Source organism: Bos javanicus, chromosome 19 (genome assembly GCF_032452875.1).
Source record: "Bos javanicus breed banteng chromosome 19, ARS-OSU_banteng_1.0, whole genome shotgun sequence".
Lineage (NCBI taxonomy): Eukaryota > Metazoa > Chordata > Mammalia > Artiodactyla > Bovidae > Bos > Bos javanicus.
The window spans coordinates 13,564,748-13,586,519 of NC_083886.1; the positions used below are offsets into that span (position 1 = coordinate 13,564,748).

The window sequence follows — 21,772 nt, forward strand, 5'->3', positions numbered from 1 at the left end:
TAGTTGGATGGCATCACTGACTCGATGGATGTGAGTCTGAGTGAACTCTGGGAGTTGGTGATGGGCAGGGGGACCTGGCATGCTGCGATTCATGGGGTCGCAGAGAGTCAGACACAACTGAGCGACTGAACTGAACTGAAAGCTGCTTTGAAAATACTCTATTAATGTTTATTCAAATATATATGGAAAATGTGGAGATTCCACAAATAAATTTTAAACTTCTCTGATACGCTCCTAGCCCCTCACCCAAAAAAAAAGAGAAAAAATAGAGATAAAAGGTAAAAATATAGAGAAAGGTCTTCAGCATGGCCCCTTAGCCAGCTGATGGGAATTAGGTCTCCAGTTGCCATTAACAATCCTCTGGGTCTTGCAAAGGTGAAAGGTAAAAATAGAGACAGAAAAGAGGAATGAAGAGGCGTTAAGGTCTTACACTAAAGAATTCAGTTCCTCAGGCAACAAAAGGCCCTTACTTGGTCTATTTAAATAAAAAAGTTATCACTTTGCTAGTTCTCTCACATACAAACAGCACAACTGAACTTACGAAGTCTTTAAAATAAAGATTGGTTCATGACAATTTTTGCATTGTTGTTGTGTGTTTTGTTGTTTTTTTTTTTTTTGGTCAAGCCCTGCCCCTTGAGGGATCAGGGATCAAACTTATGCCCCCTGCAACAGACGCACACAGTCCTACCCAATGGACAGCAAGGGAATTCCCAATAGCCTTTTTAACTGACAGAGTAACAACAATAATTTGTTTTAATTGAGGAAGAAAGGTAAATACATACACACACAAAACTTCTTTAGTTAAAGAAAAAGGGTAAAAATAAAAACATAAAACAAGAGACAGGGGTAGGAGATGGAAGTGTCACCTTACACTAACATGTTCGGTTCCTAAGCAACAGGAGGCTAGCACCCAGCTACATGAGTGCCAATCACAACTACAAAGCAAGCTCTCTCCAATCGGATGGTATGTTTTCATCTTAGACATACGGAAACAAAGGAAAACACGTCCAGATCAAAGAGGCATCAGAATCTCCTGTTAACACTGTATTCAAAAACAGTTTTTAAACTCGAGTTGTTTTTTTTTTTCTTCCCTCAAACAAGACACTGCCAGCCGGTCATTTTATGTGCTATAACTCTTCTCCAACAATTTCAAAAACTTAAGATAGCACACTTTGAGCAAAGTATTCCTAATGGTAAAAAAAAGTAATTCTTTTGAAAGCTCCTAAAAGTAGGAGGAAATAGGGGACAAGTTTTTTGTTTTACTTTTTGCCTAGCTAACCACAAATGATTCAGTTAATGTCAGTGTCAGTATCTTTGTAACCTACTCTGCATGCCATCAGGAAAAAAATGCAAACCACAAAAACCACCTAAAATGCATTTTTGTGAGGACTAACAACTTATAGAACAGATACTCGCTAACCACATAAAGCAGACAGCAACCAAGCCTGTATTTTGGTCTTAACACTAAATTCAAAATACAAAACTTGAGGCAAGAAGGAAGTGAGTTTCAAGAACAATATGAAAACCGCAGAACATAAATAATGAATGGAACTTGTAATCATATTTTCATACTTCCAAATTTTTTTTACACACAGAGAGAGGAGTATCTTAAGGAAACTTTAACCTTTCCCCTTTATCCTGATTTTTGAAAGGAAGATCAAACAAAAGCAGTTTAAACTCACACGTTCCTCCGGTTATGCAACGCAGATTTAGACATTACACTTCAAAACCCCAGCCATTACTTCAGCACCACCAGTCCAAATACCATCGCGGAGCTTTGAAGCGGCCCTAATGGTATCTTCCATTTGCAAGTAACACTTCTGTAGTCAAAAGATCTTACCCCGGGTAGATGTTAATGTAAAACCACTCAGACTACACAGACACACACGCCTGGAGGCAGACTAGAAGGTGTTCAGAAGTCAATGTAACACCATTACAGAGCTTGTCAGCCTAGGAGCTGTCATAAACACTTCATAATCACTCAGACACACAAACTGGATTCCCCTTAACTCGTTATTTTATTTCATGCTGAGTACATGTCCAATTGAAAAGGAACGAGAGAAAAGACGCTACAGATAAGCCAATTTTGGCTTATAGCCTTTTTCCACTTTTAGAAGACTCAGCTTGTCATATTGTATTGGCATTGTAAACCTACACTGATATAATCTGTGGATTGAGATAGTTTTGCAGTAGATACTAACCAAAGAGAAACTGACTATATCAAAGAGAAGGCTAAGGTTTTTCTTCTGTAAAACAGGTATCATACAAACTTGTAAGATTACCCGGATGATAAAAAATGACTTAAAGTGCCAAAAGGCGCAGGAAACGGAGCTCCTAGAATCCTTAGCTATTGCAGACGTCAAGTGTATAACAGTACAGGCTCTTTGGAAAACTCCAGGGAATTTCTAATAGAGTTAAATACATGCCTAACCTATGACCCAGCGATTCTACTCCTAGGTAGGTACTCAAAAACAGAGTATTAGTCACAGATCTACAATGATGTTCATAGGAGCTTTCTTCACTATAACCAAAAGCCAGAAACACAAATGCTAAACAAACAGCTAAACAAACTGCAGTATATTCAATCCACAGAATGAAACACAGTCATGAAAAAAATAAAAAATACAAACTACAAAATGTAACAACACGGATGAATTTTTAAAAAGACACAGTGCAACAGACAAGACACAAAGTGTAACAGCACATGCTGCGTGCCTCGACTTACACAAAGTCCAACGCGGCAAAGCTAATCCACACTCAGAAGAGTGATTACCTTGGGGTTAATACTGTCTGGGGAACTTTCTGAGTAAGAAAAACGTTCTACATTTTGTTCTCAATGGTAGTTCCATTTATTTGCATGTGTAAACACATATATACACACTTACATAAACATACATAAAACACACAGTCATCAAACTATAGACTTGACATCTGTACATTTTGTGGTGATCTTTAAAGGTATATGTCATAGAGAAACTGTGGTACCTCCCCACAGTGGAATATCATCCAGCACTGCAAACAAATGTGCTATCAGCCATGAAAAGATGTGAGGGAAGCGTAAACGCGTATCACTAAGTGAAAGAAGCTGATCTGAAATGGCTACGTACTGTATGATTTCAAGTATAGGACATTCTGGAAAAGGCAAAACTACATGGACAGTAAAAAGCCAGTGGTTGCCAGAGGAGGGAGCACACGAGATGTTCAGATCAGGGCACAGGCAGAGCACAGAGGGCATTTAGCGCAGTGAGACCCTGTGTGATGCTGTAATGGTGGGGACGTGTCATTACACATCTGTCAAAACCCGCAGCATGTGCAACACTGAAAGCAAACCTGATGTAAACCTCGCACTGTGAATGACAATGTGGGGTCAGCACAGGTTCATCAATTCAAACATGGCACCGCTCTGATGTGCAATGCTCATTAACAGGGAGGCTATGTGTTTGTGGGGGCAAGAGGATGTGGGAACTCTGTACGTTCAGCTCAATTTTGCAATGAACCTAAAACTGCTCTGAAAAATACTTTTTTTTTCCTTATCTACCAAAGAAGCTGAGCTGGTTAAATACGAACTTCAATTTTTTTCTCTGTAAACCGGGAATAATAGCAACTAGTCAAATTGATAGGATAATAAAGACAATAAAGGGTAATGTGCCTAAAATAATGTGTGTGGTACATTCTGATTTTTTTAATAGTTGTTACTATTTGTATTATGAAATTTCACTATGCAGCACAAGCATCAAAATTCCCCAAAGCACCCCAACGCTGCTCAGGGCTCTACTGCACTCTGCTCAAACCCCCATCGTGACATGAATCTCACAGACTCAGTACTGCTGACATTTTGGACTCAATAATCTTTGCTGTGGGAGGTTGTCCAGTACACGGTAGGATGTTTAACAGCATTTCTGGCTTTTACTGACTAGATGCCAGTAGCAACTCCTAATGATGACAATAAAAAATGTCTGCAAACACAGACAAATGTTTCCTTGGGGGCACAATCACTCCCATTTGGGAAGCACTGACACAGACAGCAATCATGTAGTGACAGAGCGCACAAGTAAAACACCATCTCCTCGAGGCAGGGCTCAGCCCTCAGCTACACTGATACATCCTAATACGTGGCATCGACCTAAAGTTCCAGTGTGGCTGAAGGGAAAGATGAGGGTTCTGCTAATTAACTTTTTTAAAAAGAGATTTTAGGAAAAGGGGATAGACTGGGAACGGAAATGGAATGAAAGCAAACAGCAAAAGATTATAAAACTGACTTTGAATCTTTCTGATACTGACTCTCTAGCACACTTAGAATATCCAGCTAAAGGCTGAAATCTTGAAACATACTTATTAACATATATACTCATATATACATGAGCATATATATATGTGCACATACATATGTAAATATATATGTAAATACACACACACATATCCTACCAGACAATGTACCTGGCGCCAGAGATATAGACCATGAAAACCTGATCATAGTTCTAGAGACACAAAGAATTCTCCCAACTGCTAATGTAAAATCAAGATTTCCAGAAAATACTGAAACACACAGGAAAACTGAATTAAAAATTATGAAATCAGAAACTCTTCACTTCATTCCTTCGGGCCTATGTTCAAAATTCAAACATTATTTATGAACAAAATCTAGAAGATAGAAATACTAGTTCAGTTCCTTTTTAAAGGCCCCAGAGGGGAATTCTCTGGTGGTCTGGTGGTTGAGACATCATACTTCTACCGTGTGGGGCACAGGTTTGGTCCCTGTCAGGGAACCAGATCCCACATGCCGCCTGGTACACCCAATAAGAAAGTCCCCAGAAACCTATTATTTTCTATTATCTCACCCTTCCCATCTGAAAAAAAAATGAGAACACAGTTGATTACTACCAATCAACCTGAATGAATATTAAGGGAAAGAACAGGCTTATAATGGAGAGCACTTAATTTTAATATTTAAAAATACAAATATTTCAATTCTATTTTAAAAATAATTCTCACTAAAGTGTGTGTGTGTGTGTGTGTATGTGTGTACACGCATACATGTACAATAAATCTTTGGTATGCTTAACTATACTCAACAACTTTTCCCATCAAATTGCATGTATCTAAGCCAGTAGTTTCGACCAAAATTTTCTCTGGAGTTGTGGTTCTAAATCAGAGGACGTCTGACAATGACTGGAGACATCTTTAATTGTCATAATTAAGGGAGTTTGGGCATTTAGTAGACAGAGGCCACAGATGTGACTATGTATGCTACAACGTACAGAAGAGCCCCCCATAATAAAGAGTCACCTGGTCCAAAACGCCAATAATGGCAAAAATGAGTCACAAATATATATAACTTGTATTTGCCTACTTTTATGTGTTATGCATTAAAATTCATTTTAATTAATTTATTTTTAAAAGTATCAGCCTTTTAAAACAATCATTTGTTAATTCTGTTATCACTTCTGATAGTTCACATGAAGATGACCAGTACTTTTTAAACCAGAAACATATACATAAAGAAAGAAGACAGGGCTTCCCTGGTGGCTCAGCGGTAAAGAATCCATCTGCCAATGCAGGAGACACAGGTTCAATCCCTGATCCTGAGCCTGCTCTCTAGGGCCCCAGAGCCGCAACTTCTGAGCCCCTGCACGGCAACTAGAGAGTAACCCCGCTTGATGTAGCTAGAGAAAAGTCCGTAGAGCAACAAAGACCAGAACGGTCATAAATAAATAAATACAATAATAAATCTACTTAAATGAATTTTTAAAAAGGAAAGAAAGTAGATTAAAGAAAAGGCATAAGAGAAAACCGTGTGATCAATGCACTCTGTCAAGCTGCAAATAATCCCCAGGCCAAGGTGAAGAATATTCAAATATGGCAAACTGGAAAAAAAAAATGGGACTTAGTCTCAAGATTAATCATTGCGTCTGTAGATGAAAATCTGATTGAGTTCATATACTATGAATCCATCAACATAAAGTTCAAAACTGGCAAAATGACCATAATTCATGGTGTTAAAGATCAAGGTAGTAGGTCAACTAAATCTAAATAAAACTGGAAAAGACAAACAATAAAAAAAAATTTTAATCATTGTAAATGTCTATTTCCTGGTTTTGATATGGTACTATAATTTATATGTCATCTCTGGGAGAAATTGAGGGAAATGCACCCAGGACTCTAATATTCTGCAATTTCCCATGAGTCTATGATTTTTTCAAAATTCAAAGGTTTAAAAATCAATTTGAAAATAGACTAAAAATAAAAGCAAAAACATAGAAATGGTCAAAATTACGTACTCATATTTGGTGGGCAAACAATGATCCTTTCAGGAGTGCTGAGTTCGTGCATACTCAGTCATGTCCAACTCTTTGTGACCTCACTGACTGTAGCCCACCAGGCTCCTCTGTCCATGGGATTCTCCAAGCAAGAATACTGCAGTGGGTTGCCCTTTCCTCCTCCAGGGGATCTTCCTGACCCAGGAAATGAACCCACGTCTCCTGAGTCTCCTGCATTGGCAGGTGAATTCTTTACCACTGAGCTACCTGGGATGTCAGTCCTTTCAAGAAATGGTGCTAAATCAATTACATTTTTTAATTTTTTCAATTCAAAAAAGCCTTGACCCTGTGTCAAACCATATACCAAAAATTTCAAAAGGATTATAAATCTAAAGATAATAGCAATCTTCTGGCAGAAAACATGGAGAAAGCAACGACACCCCACTCCAGTACTCTTGCCTAGAAAATCCCATGGACAGAGGAGCCTGGTAAGCTGCAGTCCATGGGGTCGCTAGAGTCAGACACGACCAAGTGACTTCACTTTCACTTTTCACTTTCATGCATTGGAGAAGGAAATGGCAACACACTCCAGTGTTCTTGCCTGGAGAATCCCAGGGATGGGGAAGCCTGGTGAGCTTCCGTCTATGGGGTCGCACAGAGTTGGACACGACTGAAGCGACTTAGCAGCAGCAGCAGCAAACATAACAGAATATTTTCACGGCCTTAGAATAAAGGATACAAAAAGCATTAAGAATAGAGTAAACCACTTAAAATTTGATTTGGATTTCCTTCATCAAAAGACAACATTAAAAAAGTGAAAATTTTAAAAACCTGATAAGGAAGACTAACAGGATAAATGATGAAATCATAAAATGGACTGGATTATTATTTGTATCAAATTTAAAGGTGCTGGTTTTGCTAACAGTGCTATGGTTATAAAAGATAATGTGCTTGTTCCCAGGAAATACACACAGAATTTTTTATGGAAGGGGGGCATAAATTCTCCTATTGATAAATGGTTCAGAAAAAAATCTGCACACACAGAAAAAATTGAGAGAATGATAAATAAGAAGTAAAATCTCCTTCACTAGTAAATCTGGGTAATAAGTAACAGGAGTTCCTTATATTAGTACAAAATTTTCTGAAAGGTAAAAATTATTGCAAAATAAAAGCATCTTTAAAGCCACAATAAGATACCAACCCATATACACAAGAATGGTTAAAATTAGAAAGACTGACAATACCAAGAGCTAATGAGAACATGCAGCATGTGAAACTTTCATAAATTGCTGGTGGGAGTACACACTGGTAAAACCACTTCGGAAAACTGATTGGCAGTTATCTACTAAAGTTAAACATACGCGTTCACTTCGACACAGCAAATCCATTCCAAGGTCTACATCCCAGAGAAATGGGTGCAGCATATATCCACCAAGGAACACACACAAGAACACCAGAGCAGCTTTATCCATAATATTCAAAAAGTGCAATCAACAAAAACGTTAATCAGTTGTATAATGGACGGGCTTCCCCGGTGGCTCAGACGGTAAAGAATCTGCCTGCAATGTAGGAGATTCGGGTTCGATCTTTGGGTCAGGAAGATCCCCTGGAGAAGGGAATAGCAACCCACTCCAGCATTCTTGTCTGGACAATTCCATGGACAGAGGTGCCTTTCCATGGGGTTGCAAAGAGTAGGACACTAAAAATAGTATACAGCAAAATTAAGAGCAAATCACTGCTACATATAATAACATGAAAGAATCTCATAGTCACACTGTTGAGAGAAAGAAGCCAGACACAAAAGAGTAGACTGGATTATCTCTGACCACCCCCCAACACACACCCTGTTTTTTTTTTAAGTTCAAGAATAGAAAACACTAATCTCTGGTGACAGAAGTCAGAATAGTGGTTACTTGGAGGTACAAGGAGGCAGCAGTGACAAGCAAGTGGCACGAGGGACGACTGAGTGGCTGGAAGTGGTCTGTGTCTTAATCTGAGTGGTGCCCAGAAAGTTATACACACGTTAAAAACTCAATCTGCTCACTGACGATCTGTGCACCTTATGGTATTTAACACGGTCAGTGAAATTCGTAAGAAAAACAGCTGCCTTCCGCACACTCACTGGTCAGCTTGTGTCCAAAGAGGAGCTTCCATTTCAGAGTGGAAAAATATCAAAATTATTTCAAACAAGAGATTTCGATTTACAATACTAAATTTCAAACTCATTTTTCAAATCAACAAAGGTCACAGAAAGCCACTATTTAAACACTGGCAAGACTAAACTTTATTTTTTTTTGTTTTTGTTTTTTAAGACTAAACTTTAGATATAGACTTGTTTAAAGTCATACCTTAGGAAACATATTCCACAGAAAATATTTTCCTCTACTAATCTGAGTGAATTTCACAAGCTACTTAAATATTCTTCTTCACTTCTGCTTTTATTAGGGCTTCCCTGGTGGCTCAGAGGGTAAAGAATCTGCCTGCAATGCAGGAGACCCGGGTTCGATGACTGGGTCGGGAAGATCCCCTGGAGAAGGAAAGAGCAACCCACTCCAGTATTCTTGCCTGGGAAATCCCACGGACAGAGCAGCCTGGCAGAATTCCACAAGTTGTTTCAATATTATTCTTCATTTCTGCTTTCATTCACTCTGTGACACCTGAAGATCGTCCACTGCCAAGTGACTAAAGAGCCATTCATACTTCTCTTTCCAGTAATAAGAGACTGAACCAAACAAAATAAGGCTCTACTCTCAACAAAGGCAACTTTTTTGATTTGGGTCCATATTCAAACTTTCTCTGCTTGCCAGTTACCCAAATCACTGACTTTAGATTGTTCCCAAATGAAACCCATAAAAATTGTTTCCTGGCTAGCACTCTTGACATGGCAAAGTTGCCACCCATCTTCTAACAAATAATAAGCTAATTGGTATTCACCTCAAATATGTCCTTGCAGGTTTTCTCTGAAGTTTTCAATGTAAAGGCAAGACAAAAAGTGTAAAAGCCACACTAAAAGCTTTAACGAAAATATTTTCTTTTAAGGGAACAGCTGGACTTTTCTTAGCCCAATGTGTTGGCGACACCTAGTGTTGCTTCTTTGCAGCACATCCAAGAAAACACTCCGAATCTTAACTTCAATTGCTCAGTCGTGTCCGAATCTTTGCGATCCCGTGGACTGCAGCACACCAGGCTTCCCTGTCCATCACCAACTCCCAGAGCTCGCTCAAACTCATGTCCATCGAGTCAGTGATGCCATCCAACCGTCTCATCCTCTGTCGTCCCCTTCTCCTGCTGCCTTCAGTCTTTCCCAGGATCAGGGTCTTTTCCAATGTGTCAGCTCTTCCCATCAGGTGGCCAAAGGACTGGAGTTTCAGTTTCAGCATCAGTCCTTCCAATGAATATTCAGGACTGATCTTTAGGATGGACTGGTTGGATCTCCTTGCGGTCCAAGGGACTCAAAAGTCTTCTCTAACACCACAGGTCAAAAGCATCAATTCTTCACACTCAGCTTTCTTTATGGTCCAACTCACATTCATACATGATCCAACTCACATTCATACATGACTACTGGAAAAACCATAGCTTTGACTAGACGGACCTTTGTTGGTAAAGTAATGTCTCTGCTTTTTAATATGCTGTCTAGGTTGGTCATAACTTTCCTTCCAAGGAATAAGCGCCTTTTAATTTCATGGCTGCAATCACCATCTGCAGTGATTTTGAAGCCCAAGAAAATAAAGTCTGTCACTGTTCCCCATCTATTTGCCATGAAGTGTTAGGACCAGGTGCCATGATCTTAGTTTTCTGAATGTTGAGTTTTAAGCCAACTTTTTCACTCTCCTCTTTCACTTTCATCAAAAGGCACTTTAGTTCCTCTTCACTTTCGGCCGTAAGGGTGGTGTCACCTGCATATCTGAAGTTACTGATATTCCTCCCCACAATCCTGATTCCAGCTTGTGCTTCACTCAGTCTAGCATTTCCCATGATATACTCTGCACATGAGTTAAATAAGCAGGGTGACAATATATAGTCTTGATGTACTCCTTTCCCAATTTTAAACCAGTCCATTGTTCCATGTCCAGTCCTAACTGTTGCTTCTTGACATGCATACAGATTTCTCAGGACACAGGTAAGGTGGTCTGGTATTCCCCTCTCTTAAAGAATTTTGCACAGTTTGTTATGTTGTGATCCACACAGTCAAAGGCTTTGGCATAGTCAATAAAGCAGAAATAGATGTTTTTCTGGAATTCTCTTGCTTTTTTGATGATCCAGCGGATGTTGGCAATTTGATCTCTGGTTCTGCTTTTTCTAAATCCAGCTTGAACATCTGGAAGTTCTCGGTTCACACACTGTTGAAGCCTGGCTTGGAGAATTTTGAGCATTACTCTACTAGCATGTGAGACGAGTGCAACTGTGCGGCAGTTTGAGCATTCTTTGGCATTGTCTTTCTTTAGGACTGGAATGAAAACTGACCTTTTCCAGCCCTGTGGCCACTGCTGAGTTTTCCAAATTTGCTGGCATATTGAGTGCAGCACTTTCACAGCATCATCTTTTAGGATTTGAAATAGCTCAGCTGGAATTCCATCACCTCCACTAGCTTTGTTCATAGTGATCCTTCCTAAGGCCCACTTGACTTTGCATTCCAGGATGGCTGGCTCTAGGTAAGTTATCACACCACTGTGGTTATGAAGATCTTTTTTGTACAGTTCTTCTGTGTATTCTTGCCACCTTTTCTTAATATCTTCTGCTTCTGTTAGGTTCATACTGTTTCTGTCCTTTACTGTGTCCATCTTTGCATGAAATGATCCCTTGGTATCTCTAATTTTCTTGAAGAGATCTCTAGTCTTGCCCATTCTACTGTCTTCCTCTATTTGTTTGCACTAATCACTTAGGAAGGTTTTCTTATCTCTCCTTGCTATTCTTTGAAATTCAGATGGAGATATCTTTCCTCTTCTCCTTTGCCTTTCGCTTCTCTTCTTTTCTCAGCTACTTTCAAGGATTCCTCAGACAACCATTTGCCTTTCTGCATTTCTTCTTCTTGGGGATGGTTTTGATCACTGCCTTCTACAATGTTACGAACCTTCGTCCATAGTTCTTTAGGCACTCTATCAGATCTAATCCCTTGAGTCTATTTGTCACTTCCACTGTATAATCGTAAGGGCTCATACCTGAATGGTCTAGTGGTTTTCCCTAATAAATCTTAACTTACTGAACCTCAAATACACTGTTTCATACAACTCTCATCTTTTAGGTACTGTAATGAATACGTTTTCAATACCTGTTTAAGATATTAAGCACTTCAAAAGAGGATGAGAGGACTTCCATGGTGGTGCAGTGGATAGGAATCCATCTGCGAATACAAGGGACATGGGTTTAATTCCTGGTCTGGGAAGATTCCACATGCTGCAGAGCAACTAAGCCTGAGTGCCATAACTAAAACAGGCAAACTAATCTACAGTGGAAAATAAGATAACAATAGTGGCTGTTTCACAGATGGGATGGAGGAAAAGTGGAGAACAGCCACAAGGGAAATTTCTTGAGTGATAATCATGGTCTATATCTTGCCAGAGATGTGGGCTGCCATGTCTTTATCAAAGCTCAGGAAGTTCACATATTAAGATTTGTGTATTTAACTGTGGGTAAATTTTACATTAAAAACTAATCAAATATTCAACTTTAATGATAAGCCATGCAAAAGTATTTAGGGGGAACCATGCTGATTTTGCAATTTACTTTGAAATGTACCCAATAAGATCTATAGGTAGAAAGAAAATTAAGCAAATACAGTAAAAATTTTCATGGTATAATCGAGGTGGTGAGTATACATATTTTCCGTAAAATTGGTTCAACTTTGCTCTATATTCAGACTTTTTGAAGTTCTTACAATGGTACAAAGCTCATTTTGTAAGTTTTACCTTGCAAAACTGTAGCCCAGCACTTCTGAGACACCCAGCATTTTTCACCTGCTCACCAAGCTCCACCAAAGTGTCTCCCTGCTATTTTTAAATATAGGAAACAGAATCCTATATGAGAGAGTACTGCCTTTAAACGCCCCTTCCTCAAATGCCCACAAGACTTACTCCTCCACACTTCTGCTCTGCAAGTCACTGAGAGAGGCTTTCCAAGACTACCTTACCTAATATAGCAACCCACAACAACACCAACTACCCCACTATAACACTTGGTATATGTTTATTTATTATCAAAGCATTGTACATGTTTTAATATCATCTTCCCCACTCTTCAACCCACCCACCTAGAATAGAAATTCCATAAGAATAATGGTTTTGTTTAGCTCATTGTTGTTTTCCCAGCACCTTGAACAAGGTCTGGCATATAAAAGACAATCAATAAATCTTTGCTGAGTGAATGAATTAATGAATGAACGAGGCAAGTATAAATGGCATGGCTTTATAAGAATGCAATCTGGCAAATCTACCAAGAGCTTTAGTATACCTTTTATTGATCTCTCTAAATTACATAATCATAAAGATATTTATCTCAATATTCTTAAGAAGAAAAAAACTTAAGAAATCTCAATCAATGTCCAACTATAGAGTAAAGAACATTTCCACCTCAGAACCTCTGACTTTACTATTTGCTGTTCCAATCATACTGTGGCTAAATTTAATTACTTCCATGCCACTTCCTTATTATAATCTCTTTTTTCTTCATATTACAATTTGTCTTTATTTTTATTTAAATCCAGTTCTTCTACTAGCTCCTAAAAGACACTATTTTGCTCAAAATACATACTTTATTACAGACTTGTGTTGAATAAATGAACACTTTTTAAGTTCTCATACCTCAGGGTACCCAGTCAATCTATGTGTAAGACTGGCTGAAAATATATATATATATAAAGAATACAAGCAAGATATTTTAAAATAACTGAAATAAATAAAATAAATAACTAAGATAACAAGAGCTAAAAGAATTATGGGAGTTAAAGGAAAAGTACAGAATTACTGTGTTTTGTGTTTCTTTTTTTTCATATAAATCCCATAAACCTATTTGGTCTTTAGTCCATGTACTGCTGATTTTTTTAATTAACTTACATTACCATATGTAAAATAGACAGCTAATGGGAATTTGCTGTATGACTGAGGGAACTCAAACAGGGCTCTGTAACAATCTAGAGGGTAAGATGGGAGAGAGGTTCAAGAGGGAGGGAACATATGTATACCTATGACTGATTCATGTTAATGTTTGACAGAAAATAACAATTCTGTAAAGCAATTATCCTTCAAATAAAAAATATAAATTTTTTTTTTAATTTTTTAAGAATTTTAAAGGAATTCCCTGGCAGTCCAGTGGTTAGAACTCTGTGCTCTCACTGCCAAGGGCCACATTCAAACCTTAACTAGGGAACTAAGATCCCACAAGCCACGTACCATGGCCAAAAGAAAATAAAATAAATTTTTTTAAAAAGAATTTTAAGCAAGAGCACTGATATTCACATTACCAAAAAGAGGTAATGGCACTGCTAGGCATGAGTAGGAAAGGGACCTATTTATCCAGAACAACAACATAAATAATCATTCTTTCTCATGTTACATCAGATGTGTTGACAGAAGGCGCCTGACAGCTTGGGAAAGCTATGAATACCAGTGTTTTCCTGCAGGCATCTCATACACAAAGTCATAGGGACTGGGCGATAAAGATACCACTTCTGCACAGTTTTGAGCTAACTCAACTTAGCTAGATTCTGAGATATCATCTAAGCCTCAACTGCATTTATGCATTTCATTAAAAAGGCTGAGCACCAAAGAATTGATGCTTTTGAATTGTACTGGAGAAAAGACTTTTCAGAGTCTCTTGGACTGAAAGGAGATCAAACCAGTCAATTCTAAAGGAAATCAACCCTGAATATTCCTTGGTAGGACTGTTGCTGAAGAAGAATCTCCAATACTTTGGCCACCTGATGCAAAGAGCCGATTCACTGGAAAAGATCTGACTCACTGGAAAAGATACTAATGCTGGGAAAGACTGAATGCAAAAGAAGAGAGTGTCAGAGGAAGAGAAGGTTAGAAAGCATCACTAACTCAATGGACAAGAATTTGAGCAAAGTCTGGGAGACAGCATTGGACAGAGGAGCCTGGCTTGCTACAGCCCATGTGATCACAAACAGTCTCACATGACTTAGTGAATGAACAACAACAATGAACTTCATAAACAATTTTTTTTTTTTAATGTTTAGCCAGGATGTTTATTTTCTTAATCTGAGACTCAGAGGTGGGACAATTATATAAAGTCAACCTTGGGCACAAACTTGAAGCAAAACCTGAGCTGAAATTCAGACAAGGATTGACTTTCTGCCCACCCTCACTTAACTCAAAAGCAAATATGCTTTACGGTCTCAAAGGTCCCTTAGAACCAGGTTTATTTCTAGACTGACCAACATAAGCTCCTCATCTACACATGGTAACACTTAAATGATTACTGAATGGCTAACTAGTGATAAGTTTCAGAAGGGTTTAGTTAGAGCAATGGGTAACTCACACTGGTCTATAAAGGATGAACATATGAAGGTACACCATAACTTTTACCCTGAAAACTAACACTAAGCTGCCATACCACTTGCATGGCATATCTTCTGCTACCGCAGAGAGGAAATAGAGCCCTTAGATAGTGGGCTTTGAATGTTAAGTCAGACAGACCTGGGTTTGCATTCCAATTCCTCCTCTTTAAGTAGTGTGACCTTACCACCTATAAAATAGGATAACTTCTCCCTCACAGTATACAACACATGAGACAATGTGTATATAAAGCTCTCTGAACACAGGAAGAGCTCCATCAGTGCAACAGAAGGAGCTTATTTTTCCAAACTGCCTCCTAATTCTTGAACCAGTCCTCAGGGGGGCTATACGACTACAATAGTAACAACTGACAATTAATGAAAATTCCACGAAGAAAAGATTATTTAGTTCTCTCAAAATACAATCTGTGCATAAGAATTACTTCAAAGAAGTAATTAAAATTACTCGGAAGACCTTTAAGTTACTCAGAGCTAGACATAAGTCAACTATTAAAAGCGATACCTCTAATTATAACCAAAGCAAGTGGGCAGCCTGAGTACCACCAAAGGAATGTGCTCAGTCTGGTCAACACCCCTAATCCACAAGGCCCAACCCTGTTAAAGCTCTAGCTTCCTCTTTGCCTTCAAGTCCGTCATCAAACAGAGTAAAGCATCAAAATGGTGGTGACCTAAATGGGAAGGGAATCCCAGAAAGAAGATACATATACATTTATATACATATAGCTGATTCACTCTGCTGTACAGTAGAAACTAACACAGCATTAGAAAGCAACTATACTCCAATCACTCAGTCATTAAAAAATAAATTTTTTAAGAATCAAAATATAGTCTCTTATTAATAAGAAAAGGTTACATTTACAAAATCCTCTCCTCTGAACACAACCTAGAATTATTTTTCTTGTTAGGAAAAAGCAAATAAACAAAACACTGCTACATTTTAGGTCCTTTTGTCTATGCCTTTGGCATGATACTTCAATTACAAACAACATTGCAAGGTCTTGAAAAAATGTCAACTACACATCCCCAAAGGCAAAAAAAACAAGTTCACTTGATCCATGACATACCAACAGGATTCTTCTATCTCTGCAAAATAAAGCCAATTTTTAAGAAATATAAAGCCTCAAATCCTAAATATTTAATAATATGATACATAATTATTATAAGATTAGTGCATGTGTATGTGAGTGTTAGTAGCTCAGTTGTACCCGACTCTTTGCAACCCCATGGACTAAATAGCCTGCCAGGCTCCTCTGTCCATGGAATTCTCCAGGCAAGAAATACAGAAGTAGGTTGCCATTCCTTTCTCCAGGCAAGAAATACAGAAGTAGGTTGCCATTCCTTTCTCCAGGGGATCTTCCCAACCCAGGGATCAAACCTGGGTCTCGTGCATTACAAGCAGATTCTTTACCAACTGAGTCACCAGGGAAGCCCCCTATAAGATTAGAGGAACTATAAGAACTATAGTTCATTATCAGTGATTTACAGAATATAAGAATAAACAATATTTTTAGTTTAAATGTTTAAGAATTATGAAGATCAATGTACTCATTACTCAATAATCCTTACGCCAAACTCTGTACTCAAGAACATCTAGCATTTCATTAAATTTGAGGCAATATATATTTGCTTATAAATCTTTTAGGAAGTAACCATAATACTCAAAAGAACCAAAAAGGGAAGAAAAAAAAGTCTAGTTGAACCACCCATGCAAAACAGCCTTCAAACAATGTAGTAAATGTGTTTATTAAAGGCACAAATACTGGCCCCGGGTCTCCAACTGCAAAAAAAAACAAAAAACTACGCAATAGATGTTCCACCTGCCAAATAGGCCTTCCACCCCAGTCTATAAGAGAGACATGATATTTAGGCCATGCCAAACACCAGAATATAACTCAGTATGAGCCAAAGTATGTAGTCCCAACTACACTTCACTGAGCTGTGATCCCACCAAGCCTCTTCCTCTTCTAGTACATTTACTGTTGGTCATCCCAGAGAAGCACATGGAGGACTGAAGATGGAAACTGGGCCCAGTGTTAGGCAATGTAAAACATTTATCAAAACTGTGATTTATCCTAACAGATACACAGACACAAAATGACCTTAGTTCAAGCTCATGTATTACATCATTGTTTCTAATATCAGAAAAGGCGAGGGGAGGGTGCACTCAGGTGTTACCAATAATTGGAAACAAGTCATGTAAATTAAGGAAAGTCCAAATAAGAGAATTATATGTGGCTATATAACCCATAGAGAAGCTCTTGGAATACTAATTCATAAGTAAAAAACAGCAAAGTACAGACAGTTGTATAGTATGTTCCCTTCTGTTAAGGAACGGCAGGGAGGGAGAAATATATATGTTCTTATTTGCTAAAAAATCAGGATACATAAGACACTAGAAACCCTAGGGAACTAGAAACTACTCAAGATAAGGGAAACTGAGGACAGCAGCAGTAGGGAGCTTTGTTGCCCACTCACACCTCTTGAATTTTGGACCACGTGGATGTTTTAACTGACTCAAAACATTTTTTTTTAAATAATCGCTAATTTTTTTAAGCCTTCTATAAGCTTCTTTGTTGTTGTTTAATCATTAAGTTGTGGCTAACTCTGCGACTCCACGGACTGTAGCGTGCCACGCTCCTCTGTCCAAGGGATTTTCCAGGCAAGAACCCCTCGAGGGGGCTGCCATTTCCTTCTCCAGGGGTTAGCCTCTTTACTCTTTTGTAAAAATTGCAGGAAAAGAGAATAATAATACCTACTTCGTAGGGTTACCATGATGAGACGTGAGATCTTCCATGTAAAGTGATCCCCACAATCGCTAGCCTACTTTACAAACCGTTTACTGCATGGTTCAGTTCCCACGTGCCCTTTACTCCTTGGGCCTCCTATGGGGTTCCACAGAAAGCAGTCTCTGAGCAACTGCTTGCAAAATAAATGGAGGAGTCCTTAGAGAAAATATGGCCACCAGCTAGCATGCTGCAAAGTTTTCTATTTCAGGGAGTCAGCATATCATACTTACAGGGATGCTCCAGACCTGCATTCCATCACTGTAGCCAATCATAATCAGCAAAGGTGGCTCATTCCCTGTGCTATGAATTTCATGAAATTCCAGATTCCTTGATGTATCTGCATTAGAATTAAATAACAGAAGAGGAAATTTAAAAGACACAATGTCAATCAACAAAAATAACGACATTCCTTTAATGCTATTGTCATAACAATTGCTTCAATTATTTTTCAATAAAAGTTCGGAAGTTTCGGGACTTCCCTGGTGGTCCAGTGGTTAACAATCTGCCCTGCAATGCAGGAGACACGGGTTCAATCCCTGGTCAGGGACCTAAGATCCCACATGCTGAGGGGCAACCAAGCCTGAGCACCACAACTACTGAGCCCAAGCACCACAAGTAGAGAGTCCGACGCAATGAAAGGCCCCACAGGACTCAATGAAGATCCCGGATGCCACAACTATGATCTGACCCAACCAAATAAATATTTTCTTTAAAAATTCAGAAGTTTTGGAAAACATTTAAATGAAAGTGAACAAAAAGCTGAAATCACAAAACTAGTAGTTTTTTTGGTCGTTTCGCTGCTAAGTCGTTTCTGACTCTTTTGTGACCCCATGGACTACTGTGTTCAGTAAGGATGATAAATGCTTAATATTCACTGATGTGAACTGGATCCTCTGTCTACAGGATTTTCCAGGCAGGAATACTGGAGTGGGCTGCCATTTCCTTCTCCAGGGGATCTTCTTGGATCAGAGACAGAACCAGCGTCTCCAGTATCGGCAGGAGGATTCTTTACCACTGAGCCACCAGGGAATAGTACCTTAGCACAAGTAGGTTTTAAAAATCAAACTCTCTCAGGAGGGTACCAGTACGAAGTATCATTCCATCACACATGAAGAGCAGACTACAGAACCCGACAGACTGACAGCAGTACCCAGGGGAAACGCCAGCGCCGGGTGAAGGACAGTGGAGCAGTGCCCGCAGAGGCAGACAACGTAAGCTGTGTGGGTTCACAAGTTGTATCTGGACACTCTGAGAAACAACAGGGAGAGGATAAGGTAGAGTAAGATGCAAGATGGGGAGGAGTGGGGGAACTTCCCTGGAGGTCCAGTGGTTAAGATTCTGTGCTCTCATGCAAGGGGCGAGGGTTGGATCTCCAGTCAGGGAACTAAGATCCCACCTGCCACATGGTAGGGCCAAAAAAAGATGGAGTAAAGGTCTCTGCAAAGAGCTAAAGGGCTTGTGGTAAGTTGGCACAAGAAGCACAATGCCAATATGATTACTCTTGTCATAAAATCATGCTACATTAAAAAAATATTTTTCTAATTAAGAAATTTTTTTAAATAAAAATCAAACTCTCACTGGATACCCAGGAAATACTAATACCAAGAATACAACCACCTATAAAGGCAAATCAAAGTAAAATATTTAGCAAAATTAACTAAATACAAATATGATGTGTAACCATCTAGAATTCTAATATGTATAAATTTGGCAATGGAAGAAAAATTATGTTCCTTTCCTTACAGGGGATAGTAAATCCTGACACATCTGAACACACTGGACATACAGTTCACTATAAAAGAATTATGTGCACTTTTCTAATCAACTTTCAACTTTTCCAGTTCACACCAGTGAATATTAAGCATTTATCATCCTTACTGAACAGAACTATTACACCTCAAAAATCACTAATCAAGACTTTTCTTCTCAGATCACAACCTTATCTTCCAGCAAGTTTGCTTAACTATTTGCTTTGTGATTCGCTCTCTGACTTCATTAAGACCTCCAACCCACTGAAACCCTGCCTTCTCCCTACTCTTCAGGCCTCTCTCATATATTTACTCTCCTCCTGCCTTAACAGTCTTTGATCAGGCATCTCAGTAACTTCTGCCAGTCATCTACATTCTCTTATCCCTTTGTGTGGGATCTTTGCATGGCACCCAACCAGCAAAACCTCAATCCTAGATGAACCCAACCAGTCCACTATCCTAGTATATTCCATGGCAACCAAGTACCCCCAGAGAAAATCACAAGAGACACAATTGTCACCACTATAAATTATCTCCACAAACCTCAACTGAGCCTTCAAAACTGCACAACAAATGTACTCAATTTTCTGAAACTTCTTCTACAATTTCAATGACTTTCTTAAACTATTCTCCAAGCCCTGACTCCACCCAATCTCTCCTTACTCAGCAGATAATGTGTCTCATATACTGCACAAGGAATCTAGAAACTTTGTTGCCAAAAACCTACATGCATCTGTACCACTCACTCTTTTCTCATTCCACTCTATGACACATAATTCTATTTCCTTTTGTCTAAAGTAAATAACTCTGTGAGGGGGAAGGGGAGGGTGGGATGAATTAGGAGATTAGGACTCTTTGCGACCCCACAGACTATACATATACAGTCCATGGGATTCTCCAGGCCAGAATCCTGGAGTGGGTAGCCTTGCCCTTCTCCAGGGGATCGTCCCAACCCCGGGATGGAACCCAGGTCTCCTGCATTGCAAGCGGATCCTTTACCAGCTGAGCCCCAAGTGAAGCCCATAAATACATTACCATGTGTAAAATAGCTAGTGGAAACCTGCGTGTACCACAGGGAGCTGGGCTGGGTGCTCCGTGATGACCTGGATGGGAGGGTTGGTGGAAAGGGGGGAGATGTAGGCGGGAGGTCCAAGAGAGAGGGGACACATGTAGACATAGAGCTAATTCACTGTGTTATGCAGCAGAAACTAACGCAACACTGCAAAGCAATTATACTCCAGTAATTTTTAAAGTGAGAAACCTCCAATCTGACGAGGGAGACAGATGTGTAAGCTGATGATTCTGAAACAGCATGAAAAAGGCAACAATAAATGTAGGTGCTAGGGCAGAGATGACTAACGTCATGGAGAGATGATAAAGTTGGAGTACCCAGAGAGACTCCATAGAGCCTCAATGACCTAGGGTTTGAAGGATGAATAGAACTTTTCCAAACAAACAAAAATTAAGTAAATCACTCTGCTTTGGATCCTATTCTCTCTCACCTTCTCAGGGCTCTTTTTCTAACCCTTCCTCTCCTGTATCTCCCATTCCTTCCACGTACTGTATACTCCCAATGAGTATTTAAACATGCTCAAGTGTCTATCTTTTAAAATTTTTCAAATAAATCAATACCTGTGAATTTTAGATATAAATGACAAAGCTAAAATTAACAAAACACTAGAGGAACACTGTAGAAATGTATTTTCATGATTATGGTACAGGGAAAAAACTTCACAACAGGACACAAAAAAATTCCTAGTATAAAAAACCGGCAAATTCTACTACATTAAATTTATTACATTAAAATGGAGAATTTCTGTTTCTCATGAGCCACCCTGACCGGAAGAGTGAAAAGCCGAGGCAGAGCCTGGGAGAAGAGACAATTATAACCCCACAAGGATTTGTCTAATTCACATACATACATACATACATATAGTTGCTAAGTCATATACAAATTAAAAATCAGTATGAAAAAGGTAGATCATTAGAAAAATAGGCAGGAGACATGAAAAACACTTCAAAAATAGGATATTCAAATCAATCATCAGTGAACATGAAAAGTGGCTCAACCTCATTTGTAATGAAGGAAGTGTTAATTAAAACCACAATGACAAAACCAAGAGTTGGCAGGATATGGAGTGAAGAGGCTGCTTATTTAGTGCTAGTAAATGTAAATCAGTACAACCACTTGGGAAAACAGACTACATATACTCAGGTTGAAGATCCCATGCCCTTTGACCAAGTAGTTCCACTCTAGGTATAAACTCATTAGAAGCCTCAGCACAGATACACCAAGAGACAAGAATGCTTACCACAATAGTACTGCATTCAAGTAATTACAGCTGGAATCAACCCAAAGTCCATCAAGAGGAGAACGGACAAGCACAGTGGCACACGGATACAATGTACAATACAACACTACTCAGCACAGGAAAAAAACGGCCTACT

General features: G+C 39.0%; 1 protein-coding gene across 10 annotated transcripts in view; it reads right to left on the reverse strand.

Moving 5' to 3' along the window:
- Nucleotides 1-21,772, reverse strand: part of BCAS3 (BCAS3 microtubule associated cell migration factor) — a 590,167-nt gene that overhangs the window by 542,389 nt on the left and 26,006 nt on the right. For all 10 annotated transcript variants that reach the window (XM_061390224.1, XM_061390222.1, XM_061390227.1 and 7 more), the window contains exon 5: nucleotides 17,807-17,913. In XM_061390224.1, the coding sequence (XP_061246208.1) occupies nucleotides 17,807-17,913 (107 nt within the window). The remainder of the gene's footprint in view (nucleotides 1-17,806; nucleotides 17,914-21,772) is intronic.